Source organism: Oncorhynchus mykiss, chromosome 13, assembly GCF_057628025.1.
Source record: "Oncorhynchus mykiss isolate SJ-2025 chromosome 13, ASM5762802v1, whole genome shotgun sequence".
NCBI classification, from domain to species: domain Eukaryota; kingdom Metazoa; phylum Chordata; class Actinopteri; order Salmoniformes; family Salmonidae; genus Oncorhynchus; species Oncorhynchus mykiss.
The window spans coordinates 43,313,672-43,331,896 of NC_143034.1; the positions used below are offsets into that span (position 1 = coordinate 43,313,672).

General features: G+C 39.2%; 1 protein-coding gene across 1 annotated transcript; it reads right to left on the reverse strand.

Moving 5' to 3' along the window:
* Positions 1-5,779: 5,779 nt before the first annotated feature.
* LOC110487534 (homeobox protein Hox-B13a-like) lies at positions 5,780-7,721 on the reverse strand. Its single transcript, XM_021559450.3, has 2 exons — positions 6,953-7,721; positions 5,780-6,472 (listed from the first exon to the last, which is right to left on the reverse strand). Exons 1-2 carry the CDS (start codon positions 7,617-7,619, stop codon positions 6,225-6,227), a joined length of 915 nt encoding a protein of 304 aa, XP_021415125.1. The 5' UTR covers positions 7,620-7,721; the 3' UTR covers positions 5,780-6,224.
* Positions 7,722-18,225: the final 10,504 nt, after the last annotated feature.

The following is an 18,225-nucleotide window of genomic DNA, read 5'->3' on the forward strand; positions in this document are numbered from 1 at the left end:
TTTTTATGTTATTTTGATATTGTCCCCGTTATTGTCCCCGTTTTTGCCTATATGGGAATTCATTAAACATATGTCACCTTGCAGCTCAGGGAGCTCAGACTGAGCTGATAACTATTTCTAGGTGCATTGTTGGAGGCCTGGTGTGTAGAGTCATTTCCTCTTCCTCCTGCATGCAGCGGACACCTTTTGAGCCTCAGGTCCATTGACCACCTCTGTCCAGACAAGGGCCAGACTACTTATTGTTTACAAGATGTCTCAAGTTCAACTGCAAAGTCCACCGTGTGACAAAAGACTGTCCGCAATGCAGACTAGGGGGAGGAGGAGTCTGCAAAGTGAGAGTGTAGTAAACTGTGGGGGGTGGTGGGGGGGTTGGCTGGACGTGAACTTGAGAGAGAAGAGCATTCTAGAAACGAAGCATGCTCTTGGGACGACCAGTTGGAGGGATATTGACATGGAAGTCATCGCGGGACGTAGCTTGGACACTCTCCTTCTTGTCTTCAAGCCAGCCACCAAAAGCACTGTCAAAACATTAATATTTTAACATCGACAGATTGACATAATAATTTGTAATCTGCCTTGTTTATAAAAAAAAAGTATTTTAAAGCACACTCAGGAGGTTCAAAGATTAGCCTGAGTGGCCGAATGTCTAAAATATAAAATAAGTCTAACGTTACCATGTCCAAAAACATTTAATAGAATTAAGTCGTTTCAATAGGTTAACAATTATTAAACTGCTTTTCTCCTTTTAACTTTGTGTAACTTTCCTACCGCAATAGTTCATATTATCAGACAAAATACTCAAATGGAAAATAGGCGTATTAAAATATATATTTTACATTTGCTTCCAAATACCCGTCAATTTTCACAGACATAAACATTGTGCCTGTCAAATAAATCGAATAAAGTAAAGTAGACCTAACTATGATAGTAATGCATACATGAATAGCCAATATGTGACATAGCCTGTCCTATCCATAAATTCGTTTTGAGCGTCACACCTTGAAATGGCACTTTCTCCAGAGTTGGAATGCTGTGTGATGATGATAAGATCGGTTGCCTACTTCAAAAAGCCACGACATGCTATTCTTTATGGTTATGCTTAAAGGTATGAGGTTTGTTACACCTCGCTGAATCTTGAGCAAAGATATAGGCTATACTCCTAACATTAATATAGTATTGATATTTGGATATAAAGCACACTCAATATTATATTATATATATTATATTATGAGAATTCCCTAAATTTGCCTATATTTCACCAACGAGAGAAATACATGCCTATGTGGTGTGTCAACTAACCTTAAAACAGAGCACAGCAAAATGAAAGCAACAGGACGATGCAAAGGTGCTGATGTGCAGCCTTTGAATAACGACGCACCTTTTACACCCTGACTAACCTAGACCGGCGTTAAGAGTAGCATGCAGCCGGAGCGCGCCTTAGCTCTGCTCCCTATCCAACAATTAAACTGTTCGGAACCGGACAGATACGTAAATCGCGTCTCAAAAGACTGTAAAAACAGATTATAGTGCGTAAAATTGCTTATCCAAACGAGCGAACATTCGGAGAATATTATTTCATAGTTACGCAGGAGGATAGCCACTATGAGGTCCTCTCAACACGAATGGAAGCATGTGTGGGGAACCAAGGTTAGAAGCTACTTTGAGAGCCTTTTCCATGACAAGATTGACACATAATATTGTTTACGTTGTGAGATTCATTGTATATCCGAGATATGGACAACTGAAGATAATCAGATCTAGCATAACGGTGGCTATGGGCTATTCATAGGGACATAGAAACTTCCGTTCCCCGTATACATATTCATGATTAGCGTGAGACAAACAGTATTACTGATCTGGTGAGCACGTGACACTCAAGGTCAAGGACGGATTAAGGAAGTCTGCATTTGCCTCATGCTCCGTTTTCTTCTTGAACATCAAAACATCCCTCGTATCCACCCAGAACAGGACATATATGACTAACAACCAATATTGAATCTGCAACTCACTTCTTGACGCTTGAGGTGAATTTCAATTGTTTTAGTTTGCATATAAAGGCCTATAGCTGAAGTCAGTTGAACCTTTGTAGCCGTATTTGACTGATTTTCATTTTAAAATGAAACAGGCCTACCAATTAACAAAATCCTGTCTAAACCATTCATATATATCTTGAAGTAGCCTATTGGCCTTAGGCCTGCGTAAACTTCCAAGGGTTCCAAGAGTATTAATGGAGCAGTAATAAAATAAATTCGTTTAGAATTCGTCACACTTTGAAATGGCACTTTCTTCAGAGTTGGAATGTTGTGTGATGATGATAAGATCTGTTGCCTACTTCAAAAAGCCACGACATGCTATTCTTTATGGTTATGTTTAAAGTTTACACCTCGGTGAATCTTGAGCAAAAATGTCGGCTATACTCCTAAACCGTAATATTGTATTGGTATTTGGGTATACAGCACACTCAAGTCTCGGAGCGTTTGAGTTATGAGAATATCTTAAATTGACAAAAGCAAAATGATGATAACAGTGAAGACAACGTTCAACAAAAACCACACTATTGCGCCAGTACTGCGGCACTACAGCATCAATCATCCGTCACTCCAGAGTGGGATAGGCCCAAATGCACGTTAAAGTCCTTGAAGTGGATGCAGGTCATACGAAATGGGAAATGGCTATATTCCTATACGTTGATAAAATATCGACCCATTACAATGTACTATTCAAGAGTAAAACAATTCATGATAGGGTCTGGTATTTCAACTAAGGGAAAATTGCAGCTTTATTGTATTGCTGGTGGAAAGCTACTTCCGTGCTTGATGCTCTCACATTGTGCGTTTTCTAAAGGAGGAGAAGGAACTCCCATTAAACCACAACGTAAACACAAAGCAGACGCGCCGTTTGTTAGAATGCTTTTGTCAAGTTCAATGTTAACCAGCGGTGGAAGGAATGGTGCTCTGCATTTATTGCCTAGCACAGTTCGGTGCAAGACACGTCTAGCCTAAGCTGTGTTGGTCTGAAAAGCAGCACTGCACATGCCGTGAAATCTTGGACTGAGAAATGACCGGTCCATTCAAAATCGCCATGAATTGGCTATAGGCCATGTTTATAAATCATTTAGTATAACGCCCAAACTTAATTAGATATACTGGGGGAAAATACATCTTGAAATTGTATTTAACACAATGGAACTGAAATAACAACATTACAAAGAAGGTTTCAAATGGCAGGCATTGCTATTTACTGAGGCTTACCTGAATAGAAATGCTATGGGGCACATACAGCTGAACACTCAGGCTCATTTGTTCCTATGTCAGCAAAAAAAAAGTGATACAAACAAGCGCCTTAGAAATGGGCCTATGAGGTCTAATAGCTCCACGTGTTTTTAATCGTCTTATTTTGGTCTCGTACGTCAAGTGATGTCTGGTTCTGAGAGTAGCACCAAGATAATATAATAACATTTGTGGGTTTGGGTTGGAATACGAAAAAACTCAGATGGGTTTCCAAACGTCTCTCGCTATGAGTAAAGCCGCAGAAGGAAATGTACGACCTGAAGCGCTGGCATCATTATCTACAGTGTTGAATGGGCTTTGATGTCGTTGCTCTCAAATTCTGTCAGAATCCATACCAAAGCACAAACGTCCCCAATCCAGGTTGGACCGTAAGACTAGTGTTTCAGCTCGTCTTTGCAGTTGTTGCATTTATCAATGGAAAACTGAAATAACCTACATTTTGAAAATGAAGACTGTTCTGACTATGTGGCTAGTAGTAGTGTATTATTATTACATTACTTTATGCAGCGTTGCCAAGGCTACATATGGCACATATTATGATACATAATATGGTATTGTGGTATATTATGGTATGGTCTTCATCAATGCGTCGGTAGTATATGCTTTAATCCGAAATCTCGCTCTGCTAAATTTTTCCATGGGCAACATTCCCCAAAAGTGTCTATATTTCACCAATGAGAGAAATACATGCCTATGTGGTGTGTCAACTGACTTTAAAACAGAGCACAGCAAAATGAAAGCAACAGGACGATGCAAAGGTGATGATGTGCAGCCTTGGAATAACGACGCACCTTTTACACCCTGACTAACCTAGACCGGCGTTAAGAGTAGTATGCAGCCGGAGCGCGCCTTAGCTCTGCTCCCTATCCAACAATTAAACTGTTCGGAACCGGACATATACGTAAATCGCGTCTCAAAAGACTGTAAAAACAGATTATAGTGCGTAAAATTGCTTATCCAAACGAGCGAACATTCGGAGAATATTATTTCATAGTTACGCAGGAGGATAGCCACTATGAGGTCCTCTCAACACGAATGGAAGCATGTGTGGGGAACCAAGGTTAGAAGCTACTTTGAGAGCCTTTTCCATGACAAGATTGACACATAATATTGTTTACGTTGTGAGATTCATTGTATATCCGAGATATGGACAACTGAAGATAATCAGATCTAGCATAACGGTGGCTATGGGCTATTCATAGGGACATAGAAACTTCCGTTCCCCGTATACATATTCATGATTAGCGTGAGACAAACAGTATTACTGATCTGGTGAGCACGTGACACTCAAGGTCAAGGACGGATTAAGGAAGTCTGCATTTGCCTCATGCTCCGTTTTCTTCTTGAACATCAAAACATTTCTCGTATCCACCTAGAACAGGACATATAGACTAACAACCAATATTGAATATGCAACTAATTTTTTGACGCTTGAAGTGAATTTAATTTGTTTTAGTTTGCATATAAAGGCCTATAGCTGAAGTCAATTTAACCTTTGTAGCCGTATTTGACTGATTTCGTATTGAATAGGTTAGTAATTATGATCATTTTAAATAGGCCTACCAAATTAACAAACTAAACTATTCATATATATTTTGAAGTAGTCTATTGGCCTAGGCCTGCGTAAACGCCCAAGGGTTCCAAGAGTATAAATGAAGCAGTATAAAGGTATAAAGAGCATCAATAGCTGATACAAGTAAGGCTAAGTAATAACATACAACACATCATAGCTAGCCATTTCAAATATGGCTGTGTTTGCAGGCCTTCAACTTTCAAAGTATATTTAAGCAATAAGGCCCGATCGGGTGTGGTATATGGCCAATATACCACGGCTAAGGGCTGTTTTTACGCACGACACAATGCGTAGTGTCTGGACACAGTCCTTACACATACCATAAACCCCACATACCATAAACCCCAGCAGTGCCTTATTGCTATTATAATCTGGTTACCAACGTAATTAGAACAGTAAAAATACATGTTGTCATACCCGTGGTATACAGTCTGATATACCACGGCGGTCAGCCAATCAGCATTCACCACCCAGTTTTTAATAAATAATATATTTGGCACAAACGGCACAGTAGCTTTTGCACATCACCAAAATCATGACCCCCGGAAAGACTTATTTAGCATGAAAAGCACGAGATTATTTGTAGAGGGTATGGACACTTTAAAAGTTGGAATTTAAAAAAAAAGTTTTGATGCAGCTTTCATGATGGAGCATAATATGTGAAATGTATCACTAACTTAATGCGTAAAACTCATATTTAAAATATATTATAAACGGTTTGAATGTAACTTTACATTACACTGGAATTTCTGAACTCCATTTCTTGGTCTTAGACCATCCATATTTCAATGTTTACTTCTACCAATCATTATTCTATTTTTATCTTTAACTCTCCCTATATAAACAGGGTTTGCAAACAGATTCACATATATAACACATATATTCCACGAAGTAACATTTAATTTATACAACATACTGGGATTAAAACAATTTATTAAGCATTACGCTATATTTTGTATAAGTACTGTTTTACAAGCGTTATAAACAGTAAATATTGGGAATATGATTGCATAATACGTTTCCTAGTCTACAGCAGTAACAACATTGACATACCTAACATATAGCCTATATATACCTTCATGTATAGCACGAGTTAAACAGTTAAGCAGATTTAAGTGTTACATTAAAGCAGGCAAGTGCTGTATTTACAGGCCTCTAAAATATTGTCTTTAGAGGGCTTGGTTCTTGTTTTATTTATTATTTTCAAAAGACGAATTGGAGATGCAATTGCGCAGACAAAATAGACAAACAAATCCCAATCCAAAAAAAAGTACCACGTCGACGTTTTCTTTCCTTCATTTTTTGTTCATACACCAAAAACAATGTCCCTCATCCAAATCGTCTAGCTCAAGCCTGGCTGGCTACGGCGCACTGGTCTTGACTTTGGCCACGAACTTCTTCTCTTTAACTCTCCTGTTTTGAAACCAGATCGTAATCTGCCTTTCCGACAAGTTGGTTCCTGTTGAAATCTTTCTCCTCTTATCTTTCGTGATGAATTTGTTGGCGGCATACTCTTTTTCCAGTTCCTTTAGCTGCATCTTGGTGTACGGTATTCTTTTCTTTCTACCACGACGAAAGGAGTTGCCATCGTGTTGGTGGGCCACTACATCTGTAATGGACAACAAAGAGAAACTGGAGTCTGGAAAATGTGCATTTAATTCTATAATTCAGTCTTTCTCATTGAAAGGGATAACCCACGTTGCGTTTTTGGGGGGAAACGACAGTGTATAACTGCCTACATATTGATGAATTAACACTACAATGAGGTATTCAGAAACTCAGAAAACCAGGAAGACTACAACGACCAAAATGGTCGCTCATATAAACGTGCGTGCCTATACAGAGACACATTATTAACATCCAATATTCAGCCCAAACATGTGATAGAATTGAGGGATTGAAAATCATCATGTATTCGATGGCGTGCGAATAATGCATAACATGAAGGGTGATTATATTGCGAAATCATGCATTAGAAAAAGCGTGAATTAAATGTGCCTTATATAGGCTATCCAACCCATGTCACAATGTGTCCCATTACAGTAATCTAATAATGTACTAAAACAGTGTTCAGAGCATATGTTTTTACCTGCCAATGCAGATTTCCAAAGGTGTCCGGCTTGACTCTGCTCCTTTGAGCAGTACATCTGGCCGCCCCAGCCATTCGTCAGTGCCCACGGCTGATAGCTGTCCATTGGAAGCAGCGTGTCGTGACGGGGCTCCCCTGACCCGAGAGTCTGCACCACCGACACGTCCAGGTAGCTCGCCATGGACTGGTAGGGGCTTGGGTACCCGTGGTAAAATGCGAATTCTTTAGCCCGGCTCGGGTATTCTTCAGACGTGACCGGGGTGTCCATGTATTTTTCCGCAGAGTAGCTGAGCGCGCTGGGCTGGGTGCAGGACTTGAGCGAACCCCGCCCCATTCTGCAGGGATAATAGCCGTTGCCAAAGTACCCATAGGGTAAGGGACCTGTGGAGGAGCCTTGAGGGACCACGGGGCATGGTGTGCACTGTTTGCCTGGTTCCCCGGAGCTTGAGCCCGATACATCCAACGCGGAGTAGCCGGAGCTGTGCACCAAGCTAGAGGGGTGACCCCCCAGAGCGGAGTGGGCCATCAGATTCCTGCATTGGTTGGCCGCGAAATTGCCGCTACCAACCAGACCCTCCATGTTCTTGTTTAACTCATCCAAGTTGTTTTCATACACAAACATAACCGTGTCCGCCCAGCGAGGATTCAGGACCAAGGAGGTGGTCATATCACGCTCACCATTCGGACGGAGAATTCTGTTTCAAAGACCAAAGTCCAGAGTAGGACACCAGGTTACATCCACAGCTGTATTGACGCAACGGACCAAGGCATGGAATGGCGCATCGCCATTGGATGAAAAGCTTACCACGTGATAAATAAAACAAACCCTTGTTGGGGATGTCAGTCAAATTCATTATTTTTTATTGCTTTGGAGAAATGTCACGAGATGCTCTTCAGCGTATTGTTTTGTCATTTTCTATTCCCCAATTGTTGTGTTTTCTGCGGTTTCCATACACACACTGTCTCGAATAACACAATTCAACCTTTGACTACAATTCTGAAGCACAGCATAACAATAAACACGGTGTACAAAAGCCTTTCTACATGCATTTCGTACTGGATTTGTAGGGTGAATAAAGCTTCCCAAAGATCCATGCGTCTACCTCTCCAAAGGCCAATGGAAGCAGACCAACGAGCATGTAGCCATCACAATTATCCCTATTCTAAATCAAATGCCGTGAAAAGGGCTACTCACGTCATACGTCATACAATGATGGCACGAGGGCTATTTTACCTATGACATCTACTGAATGCGCAGATAATCTGGGAATGAATCACTTTGGCAATCACTCCATCAAAAGTCCAGTAATAATGTAACCTACTTTGAAAAATACTGTTTTATTTTTTTCTTTAAATAATTGCATAAAAATAATATAGGCATCACATAGATAAATGGTAATTCAAAATGAACACTGTTAAGACATGTTTTTTTTTTTTTTTACTTTCACACAAAATGACTATTAATGTCGATTTTACCACAAAACCCAACAGATTATGTTACACCGTTTGCCTTTTTGGTTCAGCTTTAATTAGCTAATGTAAAATGCTGAATATTTCCCAATGGTTATGGACATATTTAAAGACTTATAATCGTCCTTGCCAAATGCATGAAGAAAGTTTATCGTTGTCATAAAAGTATTCTCTAAGCATAACATAACATTACATACCTTCCACATTTTTGGGGGGGCGGGGGGGAGGTCATAAAATAATGCTTTTTTAATATATCATGATCAATGTTTCATGGCTAAAAACATATTATTGAAGGAATCGTAAAGATCATTTATGAACGGGATTGGAGGTCTTAAGATTTCTAAAATACGGCTGAAGTTCAAATAGATTTATTGGGGTTTTGAGGCACTTCAGAGTAATATTCTTTGTGTAATCATTATTTCTGTGGTTATGACTGTAGTTATGAATTTAAGTATTTTATACTGAAATGCACAGGCCTATTGTCATTATTCGAGATATAGCTAATTAAATGTTTTATGTATGTTGGGGCTCCCGAGTGGCGCAGCGGTCTAAGTCACTGCATCTCACTACAGACCATGGTTCGGTTCCAGGCTGTATCACTGTCCGCGATAGGGTTTGGCCGGCGTAGGCAGTCATTGTAAATAATACTGTGTTCTTAACTGACTTGCATAGTTAAATAAAGGTTATAAATAAATAAATACATGTTATATCACAAACGTGTCAAACCTGAAATGAAGTGGTTGAAAAAAAGCAAAGTACGCTTTCATTCTGCCATGAAGTGGGTCTTAGTTCGGAAAATCTTTGTAGGCTATGCCCACACGTCAAATGCTACACATAGTTTTTAGAGAACGACATGGAAAACACAATGAATAAGTAAATTGTTACTGGTTGCTCGTATAGCTTTTTCAAAGCTATCGCATGTTCACAAATGTGTTGAGCGAGATTGAATAAGTGGGCAAATGCTCATGGGCGTGTGCGTAAAAGTGGTGTTTCTATCTGAAATGTATCCTTATGCTGCAATGGAAAATCCTTGACCTCTCCGACTCTGCCATTTTGAAGGTAGGACTGATGTTTTCTAGTTTTATGAAAACACATGTCAATCTGCCTCTGGAATTGCTATCAGGTATCGAAATGTACATTTCAGCTCAATGGCGCAGTTATGCATCTAATAGTTGACCTGCGTCAGCGAGAGACGCAAAAGGTCCAGCGATGTGGACAATGTTTCAAACAATATAACTATATTGAAAATGTTTCAAGCAATAAAAATAGGCTAAACTAGAGTATGATTCTTCTCATTAGTCAGGATTTGTACATTGTGTTTAAATGGGATAGGTAAAGACTATCATCTTTAGCCACTACCCAGATTTTTTAAATGCAACAACCCCCTCCCCTCACTCATTCCAACCCTCACCACACACACACACACACCCGCACGCACACAACCCCCAGACAGTAGTCTTTACACAGGGATCAGAATAGGCCCTCAAGGTCAAGGCCAAGTTTAAAGTGAGTCTGGCCCTCCCTGAAGGCTCTGTTTAGTCCGCCACCGACCAGACCAAAACGACCATGCCTGAGCAAATGCTCAAGTTCAAGGCTGCCTCTGTCTGTGTGCCATCATCACAGACACACAAGGCGCACAAATAGCATAAAACGTTTGTAAGCAGCACCTTTCTTTCATTTCAATCAAAGATAGACCTACAAACCACAGGGCAAGTGACTAGGCGAGCCTATATATGCTCAATTAATACATGCTTTCTAAGATCATGTATTAAGAATGTAATCGTGGCTCTACGGTTTCCAAACGTATAATAAGACTCCTCTTGAATAATTGTGCAATAGTGCAGTATGTTATGCTGTATTTGGCGTGTTTGTCTGCTATGTCATGTCTCATGCGTACCGCGTCGATGCCACGCGCCTTGGCTCCTGGAGGTGCAAAAAGCCTTCGCCTAATGGCACACGCTGTACTTGCGCACAGAGCTACTGTACGCAGGAAATGCCTTAATAACCCTTATTGTCAAACTTCCTGCCCAGTTGTCGAGGCTCATAATGACTTCACAAAAGGGTCGGTGCATTTCACGGTTCTCTCGCTCTCCACGAAAATAAAAGGCATTTTCCTATACCCAAATCCAGGAATAAGGAATGGTAAGTTTCAAAACTGATTTGTAACCTAAGTAATATTAACTATGCGTAATTGTGCAACTGACAAAGGGAATGCCTCGCGGGACAGACAACAATAGAAAGAGTGGTGTACACGTGCAAATAAACTCAGGTGAAATATTTCCTAGGGGGGAAAAGAAAATGTATTACCAATGCTTTGAAAACGATAATATATTCCATTTCAAACGACTTGTCCATAAAACATATTCAAAACAAAAGTCTTTACAATAACTAGCGTTATTTGGCTTGAGTTACTTGTGAATACAGTAGGCTATACTGTTTAGAAATAAGAAATTAGACTATTAGGCTACAATGTGGAATAAGTATGATATCATGCAGGTACTAAAGTTATTGAGGAGAACGTGTCGTGCGTAATTATAATGCATCACCAAACATGAATAGGTATCAGTCAAAAAAAAATTGCACCAAAAAAAGGTGAATGTAGTCAGACAAAAGTCAGTCTTCTGTGTGTGGATACCAGACATGCGTATGAATATTAAGGTGACAACCCTGGGCGTTTAAATGTGTACAAATGTGTATTTATTTTTTTAAACCAAAAACATATCGTGGAATATAAGAGCTCTCTGGAATTGAAGAGTTCTATATTCAACATTTGAGAATGATAAGGCCTTAAAAGTGTGATGAAAGGAGTAGCCAACAGCCCAACACAATATGGTTGTGTGCGTACACATACCGCTATTTATTTATTTACACCCAAGAACTGTCTGATCATGTATGCTACATATGTTTAAAAAACTACAAATAATTCCTAATACACAAATAAATGCCAATTATTCAGCATACTAACTCTTTGCAAATGTCATGTAATTTCCCAATGTTCCCTGAGTATTTGGCAGAGATGGCGTGTTGCCATGGCCTCACATTTACCTCCTTGTGTGTTTGGCTTGATTCTAAAATATTTCCAACCCTGATGAAAATGCTGGATCCCGACACTTTGGACATAAACAATGGACATAAATATGGCATCAGCATTCTGAAAACAAGACACTAACAACGATTCATTGGGTGAATTATCGACGAATACTCTCCATATACTAACAGTTTCTTCAAATATGAACCAGACGTGAAAGCTGCCTTGTACAGTATTTGCAATCTCTAAAGTACCACCATTTGGTGCAGGGGACAGGTTCGCAATGAGGTCTAAGTCCTCGATGAGACTTTCGGATACATTTTTCTTCTGAAAAACAACATTCAATGCTAATCAAAGTAACCTAGTCCATTGTTGTAAAGGTGTTCTAGGCCTACATTTTGTGAACTGAATATTTGCGCAAATGCAAGCAACATGCTTTAAATTTACAGCAGACATGGCTGCAGTATTGTAATAGCCTACACTTCTTGGACACGAGGCATTTTCACCTTGTTTTCTATTTTCCGTGTAAATATATCTTCACCATATGGATCTTTTCTGCCCATGAAACATTGTCCAGTTATGGACCTTGCATGCTGTGTCACCATTATAGAGGAATGAATATAATAGGGAGGCAAACATACATTTTCCTGTGTAGTAAATTAGTACAATAATCTATATTTTTGAAAGTAGATTTTGGTTGAATTTTTAAATTACATTTCAAAGAGCTGGTTTAAACAGTCTGACATGCGTGAAAAAAATACATATTTTTATTTGTTTGTTTAAAAAAAAACGTGAGATTTGGCATAATCCTCACTTGAACTACACGTAGAAGTGTGACTTCAATGCTTAACTGCCATTAACGTCAATACTTAATCCTTAAATTCGAATCTTGAGTTTTACTCAAGGGGAAAAAAAACGCATGTTTAATCTTATTTGATCTGTGGCATAATTAACATAATTAATATCGAAAATATTATCACATTTGACGCTTGCTGTTAATTGGAATCAACACCCTTCAACCATGTTTCTCTCATTTCTGATACAATGTTAAGCAGCATGTGGTTAATAATACAAAACAGTCGTCGAAAGATCCAATTGACAGACCAGACCAAGGTCATTTCAATGAACATGAAGTCAGGCTATATTTCAGGCTCAGAACAATGGCACTATTATAACTGCAGCCTCTTGTAGTAATTAATGTAGCTAGATTAGATTTTAAACCACTAAAGGTATTAACCAAGTATCATCACCAAATTGTAGCTAGAATAAATTGTGGGAAAAGTTTGAAGAAATAAATCCATGCATCAGCACTGAAGTAAAACGATTATTGGTGCTACTAATAGCCTAAATAACCAGAACTCTACATATTCATCATCATCATCTTCATCATAGCCACAATGATAACACAAAATCTAAATGTTATTGAGCTTGTTAAACTGTGTGAGTAAACATTAGTAGTGTTTAACATGAAATCAAGTTGTGAAATATAAGAAATTGAAGTAGAATGATGGCTATTTATTCAAAATGTCCTTTATGTCCGCCAGCACCAAAGAAAAGAGTGTGGAGTGTTACAACACTTAGTAAGATAGAGTGGCTATTATGTGGTTACATAAATGCCTCTAACTGCTTCCAAATGCACCGCCATTAAATGGTTGGAATAATGGTAAACGAGTGCATGCTTTCTTGATCTTTATGCCCTAGATACAAAGTTTGAATCATCTTCAGATCCCTTACCAATTGTTTTACCATATGGGACTATTTGAAGAACTTTCAAAAATAGTTACAGAGGCAAAAAAAAAGTATTCTAAATGATGGTCCCTGTCTCAGATACATAAATCAACAATGATGAAAACAACAAGGGTCATGTGATGCATCACACACAGGCAGCCTGTCATTGTATTCACATAAAGATGTTATGAAAATGATCCTGCTCCTTGGAAGGGAATCATAACGGATCATTAGCACCAACCTTATAACTCTGACAATCATAAACACACAACAGAGATCATTTGAATGTCCGGTTATCACTGTTCTCTGGAGTGTTATTGCAGCGTGGTGTCAGGTCATTTCAGCATGGGTCTTGTTCCATACCAATGTAAGTGCTTCTTTGCTAGTTATAATGGAACTGTTATAACACGTGGCTATAGTTGACTTATGACTGGTAACATACGATGTATGGTAGTAGGTGTGTAATTAGTATGGCATTCTGTAAGAACAAACCACTAGATGAAAAAACTGTCCACTAAAGAAGATAGACTCATTCTAACTGGAAATGGTTCCAACAAAGACAATACACAGTATAACTTCTTGCAGAAAAGCTTTGATCCTACAGGAAGAAGCATAACTACAGAACAGGACACTACCCTAAAAGCACATGTTTAGAATTAAGATAAGGCATAGACCCCTCAATATGAGTGGATGTCCTTTACTCTGTCAGGGAATCCTAACCCAACAAACATGCATGTGTAACTAGGTCTCTCATTTAAATTATACAGCAGTGATGTCTGTGGGAGAGTTTAGAGGAAATTAGAGTTACACATCTAAAGTTAGGACTCTGACCTTAGATAGTGTGTGTGTGTGTGTGTGTGTGTGTGTGTGTGTGTGTGTGTCCGTGTGTGTCCGTCCGTGTGTGTCACCTAAAACCATGTGGGCCCATGAAGCACAACCCACAAAAAACAGACCTGGCAATCTGGCGACTTTCAGGAGGCTGGGGCTCATTTCAACAATCTATGTACTGCACAGTATTATCTGGGTAAGTTACACCCAAGGCTTTAGTTCCCAGTACAACATTTCACATAATACTTGAATGACCACAAAAGTCAATTATCTTAACCACAAAACCCAGCTGCCATTTGATTCATAACTTGGGTCCCACAGATTGTCATGGAGATGGGCCATAATGTTGACACGGTTTGTTGCCTTCTCACGTGATCTTTAGTAGCAGTCTCTGAATATAGCCGACACTACTCTACTGTACACCATTCACTGTTTTCACTGGGATGCCTTGTTGGGCACCTTCCTTGCCATGGTTTAGGGCCTTAATGACATGTACACTCAGTGGTCAGATTATTAGGTACACCCATCTAGTACCGGGGTGGACCCCGCTTTGAAACCACAACATCCCGAATTCTTCGGGGAATGGATTCTACAAGGTGTGGCGTTAAAATGTTGCTCAGTTGGTATCAAGGGACCTAACGTTGTGCCAGGAAAAGATTTCCCACATCCTTACACCACCGACACGAGCCTGTACCATTGACACTAGGCAGGATTCTTGCCATTCTCCTTCAACTTCTCTCATCAAAAATCTGTTTTCGCCCACAGGACTGCCGCTGACTGGGTGTTTTTTGATTGTCGCACCATTCTCTGTAATCCCTAGACACTGTCATGCGTGAAAAGCCCAGGAGGCTGGCTGTTTCTGTGATACTGGAACTGGCGCGCCTGGCACTGCCAATCATACTACGCTCAAAGTCACTTAGGTCACTCATGTTGCCTATTCTAACGTTCAATCAAACAGTAACTGAATGTCTCGATGACTGTCTGCCTGCTTTATATAGTAAGCCACAGCCACGTGACTCACTGTCTGTAGGAGCGAACAATGTTTTTGAATAGGGTGGTGCACCTAATAAACTATGTTGAGGATATAAGACATGGTTCACAAGCATAGTGAGCATCCATCCATTAGTCCTTTAGTGGTATAGGCAAATACAATAGTTACTCCATCAGAGGCTGGCATTGGGATTCACTGATTTGGGTCAGATTTATTAGAGCCCTACACTCTCAGAAAAAAAGGTACTGAATTGTACTTAAAGGGGTACAAATTCTAATCACTGTAGTGGGGCCAGTAACCGAAAGTTTGCTGGGTTGAATCCCCAAGCCGACAAGGTAAAAATCTGTGTTCTGCCCCTGAGCAAGGCAGTTAACCCACTGATCCCCGGGCGCTGAAAGAAGTGGATGTCGATTATGGCAGCCCCCCGCACCTCTCCGATTCAGAGGGTTAAACGTGGAAGACACATTTCAGTTGAGTGCATTCAGTTGTACAACTGACTAGACATCCCCCTTTCCCTTACCCTGTAAGGTACGTCCTTTGTTTCATTAGTTATAGGTAGATAATTGTACCCTTGCAGTTTGTACCTTTTTAGGGTAGCACCACAGTGAAACATCAGATTGATCATTTTAAAGGGCAAAAATGTACCTATTGCGATGATGTCTCATCAAATTGGACATATAGGTAGGATGAAAACATGACAACGGGATATGTAATGTGGTCAAAATTACCCTTTGCTTCGTAGTTATTGACAACATTGATGGATTTACTTTTAGCCCACATATACTGTCAACTATTGTTCTAACATGATACAATCACAAATTATAAGACACCATAATGGCATTTTGCAGCCAACTAGCAACAAGGCAGGCACGTTGAGCCACGACTGAAATAAAACATATTTAAGTACATAGTCTAAGACAGAAGGCAACTTCGGATAACTTCTCAGAAAAATACAAATAGCAATTAACATTTTCTGTATCATGAATATCCCTCATTTAGAAGATATTTATCTAAAATACTGGCAAATATGGACCATTACAGATAGCAACCTACATAAGTAGATTGTGAATAGCATAAATCAGATGAAGTGAGAATGAAAATATTACTTCCTCAGTAAATCATTAAAGAAATAACCCGACATTGCAGACAGAAAAGTAAAAGGTGAGCCGGAGTAGTGTATTAGAAAATAAATCCTGGAAAATAAATCCCCCCGAAAAGATTAAATTGGGCAAAATAAGACACAATCGCATATAGACTATCCCTCTAGCCAATTTAAATCACGTATTTTTTATATTTTGAGAGAAGGACAATGTAAAAACAAACCATTCGAACTGAAAGTCGACAGGACATTCTCATCAATAGACCTACTAGTATTCTGAAATAGATCGAAGTAAAAAAAAAAAAAAAAAAAATATATATATATATATATATATATATATATATATATATATATATATATATAATAGGCCTCCATGCACCTGACCTGCCTTTTGTAGACCTACATATAGGCCCATGCATTTACATGTTCAAGGATGATGATGGAAACTGACAAATATGAATACGGAATGTTATTACTTGGCAATGAGTGAGTAACTTCGTCTACTCTGTCATCTACAACATCCCCTGCAAAATAAATTAAAACACTAAGCCAAAACTTGGGTGGCTGTTCTAAATTAGGATAGGCTGGATCATATGTTATTTAGGAAATCAATAATGACGTTTCAGTGGTTCCGTTTCCCATTTCTAATAGATTCACCACCGACACAACCCAAGTTTAAGCTTGAACTGTAAAAGTACTGAATTAATCAACTCAATGTTGTTTTGAGTAACGGACAGACATATATCTGTATAATGACCACAAACATTATGACCGAGCTGCAAGAGACACTGGCAGCCTAGTCGGATAATTATGACTGGCGTTTAAAGTTCAGTCCAGATAATTAACTTAAGAGGAATAAAAGCGTTTATGGCGGAGAATTCCCACGCAGTTCCAGGCAGTGCCTTGCGTTCTGTTTCAGCTTGGGCACAGTAAATACCCCGGCTCGAATCATTACACACTTTCATCTTCGTTTTATAATGGCGGTCTGTGCCGTCGTTCAACCAACCTGAGTTAATGGATGCAGAGACGAGAGCCAAGGAAGGTAACAAGATCCTTACCTGAAAACGGTATTGGCCTACATGAGCGCCATTACGCACAGTTTACGCACCAGCCATTCTGTCTCCTCTGAGCTGAAGATATTTAGTGTGGGCGTAGCCTATATGTTCACGTTATCAGTTGGAAGGCTCAAATTCAGTTGCTAGAACATCTTGGCAATTTGTTACGAAAAGTGCCTAGAACAAAACTTTATTATAACCAAATATCTATGGTCGTGACACAGAAAATACGTTTTGGGTTTGGCAGACTAATAATGGTGTTCTGACGTAACATTTTGTCGAGGGAAAAGCAATTGTTTCCCTATTATGAAGAGAATGCATTTCCAATTAGGCCCACTTTTAATAGTTTTGTGAACTTCAATAATGTCCATCAATGAAAACGAATACTACATGTACATGCTCCAGTCTTCATGTTTTAATAATAATTATGCATACTCTACTTTTAAAAGTACAATATTATGCTTCCGCTTTGTCTAATAACAGTGGGGCAAAGGAGCCTATATTCGTTTGATTGCGCTGGGTTGGTTTGACAATGATATGGTGGTATGGCAATAGCTAAACATTCAAATCCAAGGCGGTTGTTACAATGTAAGCTAATGTGGAGCATATATAACAGGAAACATTTCTGGAACAACGTATTCGATCAATCAAAAACGAGGTGAACGTTTAAGATGACAAGTACACTATCCATAAGAAACCTCATCGTCAACATTTACGCACGGTTCTTTTGTCCCCTCACAAGAAACAAAATGCTTGGTCAAATTATAGGCCTACGCTTACTAATAAATGTTGAAATTACTATCATTAGGCATGTATTGTAATAACATGATTGTGTTAAGGTACAAACCAACTGGGAAATGAGGTCCTGGCCGATATTCGTTGAAGGAATGATCTTTCAATTAATAAAACTCAGACCTTTATTGTCAATTTTAGTTTCAGGTCTCAGGTCAGAGGATCAACATCACAATTGAATTGCTGCCCGTGAACGATAAGGCTTAAACAAATATCTAGTTATCATTTGTTCAGATTTTTTTTCATTCTAGTTATCCTTTCTCGGAATGTTTTCTACCCATG